We start from the raw sequence: 8,615 nt of genomic DNA, 5'->3' as shown, positions 1-8,615 counted from the left end.
GGCTTACTCACGCTCCCCAACACACACCAACATACACCGATAAGGATCACCCCAAAAGACCCAAAAGGAGAGGGCACTTCTGCACCCTTGTGAGTTGACTAGGACAGCAGGGGTACCCCCCCTTAAGTCAGCTAGGCAGAAAAACTCAAGACTTGAGAGAGAGCAGACTTCAGGTGCCCAGAGCCAGCACACCCGCCAGAGTCAGGGAGTGAGACAGGACTCCCTCTGGAACAAACAGGGAGCATTTTTAGGGTCCTTGGGAATTAACCAGGCCTGCTGGGGACCCACCCCCAAAGGTAACTAAACTGGAAAACCAGGTGGGCAAGAGAGAGCAGACACTGAGCACCCCTGGGAGGAAGGCACTGAGAAAAGCTGCAAAGGACTGAGGAAAACCAAGAGCCTGCTCATTAACTCCAAACATAAAAAAAAAAAACAAAAAAAAAAAACCCTGCTCAGCAGACTCTGATTTCTGACTAAAGAGGGAACTGAAAACATCCAGAAAAAATGGCTAACTATGCACAGGAGCCTCAAAATCCCAGCAAGAAATCAAAAAAGAAGACTGTCACCCTCGAAATTTTCTATGGAGGAAAAACCCAAGCTACAGAGGAAATACTGGACAAAAGTCAAACAAAGGCAAAACTGAAAAAAAAAAATGAAAATTGTCCACAAGCCCTGGAAGAGTCTCAAATGGAGCTTATCATCAGAAAGATGGAAACCCTCTGGAAAGAGAAGTGGGAAATGGTTCAAAAAGAAAACCAACAAATTATATGAGAGAACCAAAAAGTTACAGCTGAATGCGAAAAGATCAAAGCAGAAAATCAAGCCTTAAGGACCAGAATTGAGCAACTGGAAATCAATGATCTTGCAAAACAGCAAGAATTAATAAAGCAAAGTCAAAAAATTAAGGAATTGGAAGAAAACAAAAAACATCTCACTGACAAGGTGACAGACCTGGAAAACACAAGAAGGAGAGACAATCTGAGAATCATTGGTCTACCAGAAAAGCCAGAAATAAACAATAATCTTGATATCATAATACAAGATATCATCCAAGAAAACTGCCCAGATATTCTAGAACAAGGGGGCAAGATAGGCATTGAAAGAGTTCACAAAACACCCTCAACCATAAACCCTCAAAAGACAATCCCCAGGAATGTGATTGCCAAATTCCAAAGCTTTCAAGCAAAAGAAAAAATCTTACAAGAAGCCAGAAAAAGACAATTTAGATATAAAGGAATACCAATCAAGGTCTCACAAGACCTTGTAATTTCCACACTGAACAACTGTAAGGCATGGAACATGATATTCAGAAAGGCAAGAGAGCTGGGTCTTCAACCAAGAATCAGCTATTCATCAAAACTGACTATATACTTCCAGGGGAAAGTATGGGCATTCAACAAAATAGAAGACTTCCAAGTATTTATAAAGAAAAGACCAGAGTTCTGTGGAAAGTTTGACATCCAAAAACAAAGAGCAAGAGAAACATGAGAAGGTAAATATGAAGGAAAGGGAAAATGAGAAAAATGTTATCTTTTTCTTTTATTCAAACTCTCCTTTATAAGGACTACATTTATATCAAATTATATATATATATATATATTAATATGTGGGGAAAATGTAATGTGTAACTCTCAAAATTGTATGCATCATTAGAGTAGTTAGAAGAATCATGCATAGGGAAAGATTGGGGCATCAAGATGATATGGAGAAAGGGGGGAGAAAGAAAAAGGGAGGGGGTATCATTGATGGTACTAAGATATACTTCAAGAAATAGAAAAAATACTAAATAGAATAATCTTTGTCACACAAAGATACTCATGAGAAGGGGAGGGGAAGAATTCCAAAAGAAGGAGAGGAAGAGAGTGTGAATTGGTATTACTTAAACCTTACACTCAGTGAAATCAACTCTGAGAGGGAAGAACATCTATATCCATTGGGATCTTGAATTCTTTCTTATCCAACAGGGTAAGAGAGAAGGGGAAATTAAGGAGGGAGAGGGAATATAGAAAGGAGGTGAAGGAGAGGAGGGAGGGGAAGGGAACAAAAAGGGAGAGGCTAGAAAGGGAAGCATACCAAGGAAGGGGACTAAGAGGACTGATCTAAAGTAAGTCACCATTTTAAAAGGTTATAGCTAAAGAAGAAAGGTCAGATTTAGGGGAGGATATCAAAATTCCAGGGAATCTGCAAGTGACAATCATCACTTTGAACATGAATGGGATGAACTCACCCATAAAATGTAGATGAATAGCAGAATGGATTAGAATCCAAAACCCTACCATATGTTGTCTCCAAGAAACACATATGAGGTGGATAGATACTCACAAGGTCAGAATTAAAGGATGGAGTAAGACCTTTTGGGCCTCAACTGATAGAAAGAAGGCAGGAGTTGCAATCATGATATCTGACAAAGCCAAAGCACAAACAGACCTGGTTAAAAGGGATAGGGAAGGTAAATATTTTTTAATTAAAATATTAAATAAATTAATTAAATCTTTTAATATTTTAGCACCAAAGGGCGCTAAAAGACTGTCTGCCCTTTGATCCAGCCATAGCACTGCTGGGTTTGTACCCCAAAGATATAATAAGGAAGAAGTACTGTACAAGAATATTCATAGCTACACTCTTTGTGGTGGCCAAAAATTGGAAAATGAGGGGATGCCCTTCAATTGGGGAATGGCTGAACAATTTGTGGTATCTGTTGGTGATGGAATACTATTGTGCTAAAAGGAATAATAAAGTGGAGGAATTCCATGGAGACTGGAACAACCTCCAGGAAGTGATGCAGAGTGAGAGGAGCAGAACCAGGAAAACATTGTACACAGAGACTGAAACACTGTGGCACAATCGAATGTAATGGACTTCCCCATTAGTGTCATTGCAATGTCCCTGAACAATCTAGAGGGACCTAGGAGAAAAAACACCATCCACAAGCAGAGGACAAATTGTTGGAGTAAAAACACCGAGGAAAAGCAACTGCTGGACTACAGGGGTTAAGGAGACATGACTGAGGAGAGCCACTAAATGAACACCCTAATGCAAAGACCAACAACATGGAAATACGTTCAAATCAAGATCACATGTGATACCCAGTGGAATCGCGTGTCGGCTATGGGAGGGGTGGTGGGAGGGGGGGAGGAAAAGAAAATGATCTTTTTTTCCCAAGGAATAATGTTTGAAAATGAACAAATAAAATAATGTTTAAAAGGGAAAAAAAGGAAAAAAAAAGAAAATCCCAAATGGGATCATAGAAATTTGGACATGACTGAAAAAGACTGAACCACAACAGCTTCTCCCCCACTGCATGCAAACATACTCACTTCTCTTTTCTAAAACAATCAAAATAATTAGAAAATAAAGTAATTTACAAATGCACTAGTGGATTGTAATGCAAATTGTTTTATGTGATTTAAGGTATTAAGTGTAATTACCATCTGGTGGGAAGCAGAGAAGCTTTCCATGAGAGGAAGCACTTGAGGTGGCCTTTCACAGATGGTTAGGAATTTGGGAGGTGAAATGGGGCAGGGAGGGCATTTCAAACGTACATAGGAGTGAGATTAAAGTTATGGTGGTAATAAAGTATAGACCACACTTTGAGTACACATTTGTTGGATGGGAATAGTTCTGTCACATTCCATGTACTGTTTTACTGTGCTCAGAATAATAGAACACAATCGGTTCTAAGCTAACATTTGGAAGTGGTTATCTTTTCAAAAATGATGGAAGGTTTATTCTCACAATGCATTGCTTGAATGGCCATGGGGAACCAAGATGATTGCTCTTAGATGAATGCAAAATGGCGACTGCATTTGTATAATGCTCAATCTAAAAGAACTAACAAATACTTTCAAATGAACTAGTACAGAGAAGCTTTGCACTCAAGTCTATATTGAGACTTTTAGGGAAGTCACATCTTCAATGATAAGGAAGCATTTTAAATAGATCTAATTAGGTTCATTTGGCATGATTTAATGATTAGCTCATAGCACTCAGTAAAACAACTTTTAATTCATTCCATAGGGACTGCTTTATTGGAACTAAGGGAATTTCAATGTATTCATAAACAAAATTTGAAGGCTATGGAAATAAAACAATTCCCATTTGATGTAAAATCACCTGAGAGAGTTAGCATAATAGGAATAAATGCTTATTGGTTTTTCCATTTCTATACCTAGTATATTGCTAAAAAGAAATGCTTAATAGGTTTAAGGAAGGAAGAGAACTCACATGTCATTGAATCTAACCTTCTCATTTTACAGGTGAGGAAGCTAAAGGTCAGAGAGCTTTTGAGTGCACCAAGTTCAGTTAGATAGTAAGGGTCAGGGTGGGATTTGAACACAAGACTTCTAACATCAGAGTAAGTGATTTTTTTCTATACTGATCTACAAAATCTTTTAGAGAACTAAAGTAGGGATATAGCAATTTCTGAGTTTCATTATTTGTTATAAAGATGATTAAAAACAATATAAATTATTTTACTTCCAGCAATATTTCCCTGTTTCTATGTAGTAACAAAAGTAACAAAAAAACAACTGAGGAAAAAGTAGAAAGACTCCATTAATTGTGGATATTTTTCCACATGATTCCAAAATCTGCTTGCGAAGACCATTCAGACTATTGACTGACTTAGCCTCAAATAGAAGTGTCAAATAGACAAGGCCATAGTGGAGTCTTTTTGATCAATCAATCTTTGACATTAATTAATTCTTATCTTTTAGGCACTGTGCTAAGCACTGGGAGTACAAATATAAATCACACAAATTTCTCTCATTTCTGTAGAAAGAGGTGGATAAAGTTTAAAGATATGTAGTCAGTAAGTCTTGGACTTGGGTCCTGTGTCTTTTATTTATTAAACCACTCTTTGGATCTGATTCCTCAACTGCAAAACAAGAATAATAATACTTCTTGTTATCATAATTATTATTATTAGGAAGCTCAGTGAAAAGAGCCCTACGTTTGGAATTGAATTCAAATCTAGCCTCAGATATTTATTGGCTGCAAGATCCTGAGGAAATCCTAACCTTTGTCCAATCCCATTTCTTCTTTCAAATGGGGATTAAAAACAGCACTTATGTTACAGGGTTGTTGTGAGGATCAAATAAGATACTATTTGTAAAACATTTGGTATTGTGCTTGGCACATAAGAAGTACTTAATAAATGATTGCTTTCTTCCTTCTTTATAGCATTTTCTAGGGTGTTGCTCTGAAGATTAAGTGAGATAATGTCTGGAAAGAACTTTGAAAGTCATAAAGCACATGGCAATATCATTTTTCTTTTATTAAAGACAAAAGAAATAGAGCAAAATAAAACAATCATTAAAAGAATCGTCTAATCACTTCTGAGATTACCTCACAATGTATAATTTTTTTTGTCAAAGAACTATGAAATATATTTACTAAATAATTTCTTTGTATTTTTGTAGAAAAGAAATGTCATATTGACTTTTGAAAACCATGTAAACTTTAAAACCTCAAATTTACTAGAATCATGGGAGTTAAAGTTATCTGACTCATCTGATTTTGTCCAGACAACATTATTTTTGAGGCATACCATTTCAAAATTTATTTTCCTCATCAGTTTTTTAAAATTATGAATATAATTTATCTACAAGTATCCCAACCCATTCAACATTCCGTCATAACCAAAGCTGTGGAGATAGTATTTTCATACAAAATGAGTCTTTTATGTTTCCACCTTTTGGTTCACTCTCTGGAGGCAACATTCACAATTTATTCTTTCATTTTTAATTCTGTAGCTTTGTGTGATGTTCTTTTGATTCTATTAATTTCACTGTTTAATATCTCATGTAATTTTAAAAAAAGTTTTAAAAAATAGTGTGCATATAGTTTTTATGGTAGTATTCCATAACAATCATATACAATAATTTATTTAGCCATTCCCCAATTGATGGATATAACTTCAATTTATAATTTTTCCACTATAAAGAGAGCTGCTATAAATATTTTGGAATATATAGGTTCTTTTCCTTTTTCCCTGATCTCCATGGGAAATAGATCCAGCAATATCTTTATTGGGTCTAAGGTTGTACCCAGTTTTATAACTCTCTGATTGTAATTCTAAATTGCTCTCCAAAATAGTTGGATCAGTTCACAACTCCACCATCAGTATATTAATGTTTGTATTTTTCCTCATCCAGACAACTTAAAAATATATATATTTGTCATTGTTTTGGTAATAATTTTCAAGTTTTATAAAATTTTTAAAACATTTATTAAAGTTTTTTGAATTCCATATTTTCTTGCTCCCTCCTACCCATTCCTTGAGAAGGCAATTAATATATCAATTATATTGATTATATATGTGAAATCATTCAACATCTTAAAATATTTACACAATATAATATTGCCTGGAAACCTTTAGGGAAGGAATGTCAGACTCCCTTAATAATATGTTCCAAAAGCTTAATAATTATTAGGTTGTGTTCATATAGAATATTTTGAAATGAAGAGCATGACTTTCCCCCTTTGATGTGGAACTGAGTAAAGGTTTAAATCAGCTCCTTCATTATAGTAAATTTAGCACTGTGACATAGTGGGTATAGTCTGGTGTTGTATTTCTCTGGACTGGATCTTCTTATCTCACTCAGATATGGAGATTTAGCTACTAATGGACACAGTCCCCAAAAGGATCAGCATGGAAACTTTGACCTACTCTAATTTTCTGACCTAGATTGTTTATGCCTCTTTAGGTTGCCTGCTGATCTTCTTCTTCTGGAGGCTGACCATACTCCTGCTGGACTTAGTACAGAAACATGATTGGCTTTAGACTTTCTGCTCCTCAGAACTCCTGAGCTCAAGCAATCCACCATCTTCAGCCTCCCCTAGCATCAGGTATTACAGTTATGCACCATCACAACCAGCCATAGAAGATATAAATACTTCACCAGGAATCAGGAAGACAATGGATAAATTGTACTCCTGATACAACCACCCACACCTGTTTTCTCATTTGTAAAATGGAGACAATAATGTCTACCACTTATATCAGTGAGACTCAATATCTATGAATTGCTTTGCAAATCTTAAAACAACTATGGAAACAACAAATACTGTTATATGCAGTGTCTACAAAATGCATAATCAATAGAGAATTTCCTGTTAAGTCCCATTTCACTTTTGGCTTTACATTTCTAGAATTCCTTATTATTCTTTAAAGTTAAGCTAACTCTCAAACTAATTTTATTTTATTTTAATCCCAGGAAAAGAAAGGAATAATTACTTTGAAATATTTATTTTTAAAAGAAGGACAGTTAAAGCAGAAGACATGCTGCTTAGAGGGCACCCAATGTAAGAAAAAATTTATTTCAAAGGCTATTTGGTGAATTTCTTCTTTGTTTCTCATCTCTCCTTTCAGTGAGCATCCACAATGGGATCATGATGGAGGAGAATATGACACTGGTGACAGAGTTTATTCTCACTGGCCTTACAGATCGCCCAGAATTTCAGCTCCTGTTGTTCTCCATATTTTTAGTCATATACCTCACAACGATGGTGGGGAATATTGGTCTGGTGGTGCTTGTTTGGACGGACTCTCATCTTCACACACCCATGTACATATTCCTGAGTAGTTTAGCTTTTGCAGATGCTTGGTCTTCCTCTTCGGTGACCCCTAAGATGCTCATGAACTTCTTATCCCAAGATAAATCTATTTCCATTTTAGAATGCCTGGCTCAATTTTACTTTTTTGGTGTCAGTGCGACAGCAGAATGCTTCCTTTTGGCAGTGATGGCATATGATCGTTATGCAGCCATATGCAAACCTCTGTTATATCCAGTGAGGATGTCCAATAGACTCTGCAGCCAACTGGTGATTGCTTCATATACAATTGGATTTCTTCATCTCATGATCCACGTGGGTTTGTTATTTAGATTGACTTTCTGTAGATCAAATATAATACATCATTTCTACTGTGAAATTTTACCATTGCTGAAGATTTCTTGTACTGACCCTTCTCTTAATGCACTAGTGCTTTTCATTTTCTCTGTCTTCATACAATCTTTTACTCTTCTGACAACCTTAGTTTCCTACTTATATGTCCTCTTTGCCATCCTGAGAATTAAGTCTGAAAAGGGCAGGAGAAAAGCTTTTTCTACATGTAGTGCACATCTGTTCTCTGTCTCTTTATTCTATGGTACCCTTTTAATAATGTATGTGTGTCCTGGGTCTGGTGTTACCAAGAATGAAGACATAATGTACTCCTTGTTTTACACAATCATAATTCCTCTATTAAACCCATTTATCTATAGCCTGAGAAACAAAGAGGTTCTTGGTGCCCTGAGAAAAGTAATAAAAAAATAAAGATTCCTCAAGTAAAGTTGGAAATTGTTCTGTTTACCTTAATGAAATCTTCAGATCTTACAGAGAAGACTTGGTTGTCCCTGTTAGATAATTCTGAATATTCACAGTAATTACTAAATATAGTATTGAAATATCTATCCATGATACACAGTATTGTTCCACCATGAAGTACTTTATTTTACACAATGCATCTATTACAAATAATAGTATTTAAGCCACATAGAACTTTGGAAGGGAAAAGGCTCTAGAGAGATTTGCATAGTATATGCTCTGATACACTAATCAATCAATTCCATACA

The 8,615-nt window shown here is 35.8% G+C and overlaps 1 protein-coding gene across 1 annotated transcript; it reads left to right on the top strand.

The window, feature by feature from the left end:
- Positions 1-7,392: 7,392 nt before the first annotated feature.
- LOC100031252 (olfactory receptor 5AC1-like) lies at positions 7,393-8,316 on the top strand. The gene has a single exon (XM_001380525.4). It carries the CDS (start codon positions 7,393-7,395, stop codon positions 8,314-8,316), a length of 924 nt encoding a protein of 307 aa, XP_001380562.2.
- The last annotated feature ends 299 nt before the right edge of the window (positions 8,317-8,615 follow it).

Source organism: Monodelphis domestica, chromosome 8 (genome assembly GCF_027887165.1).
Source record: "Monodelphis domestica isolate mMonDom1 chromosome 8, mMonDom1.pri, whole genome shotgun sequence".
Taxonomy (NCBI): domain Eukaryota; kingdom Metazoa; phylum Chordata; class Mammalia; order Didelphimorphia; family Didelphidae; genus Monodelphis; species Monodelphis domestica.
This window is presented reverse-complemented; position numbering and strand designations above follow the sequence as displayed.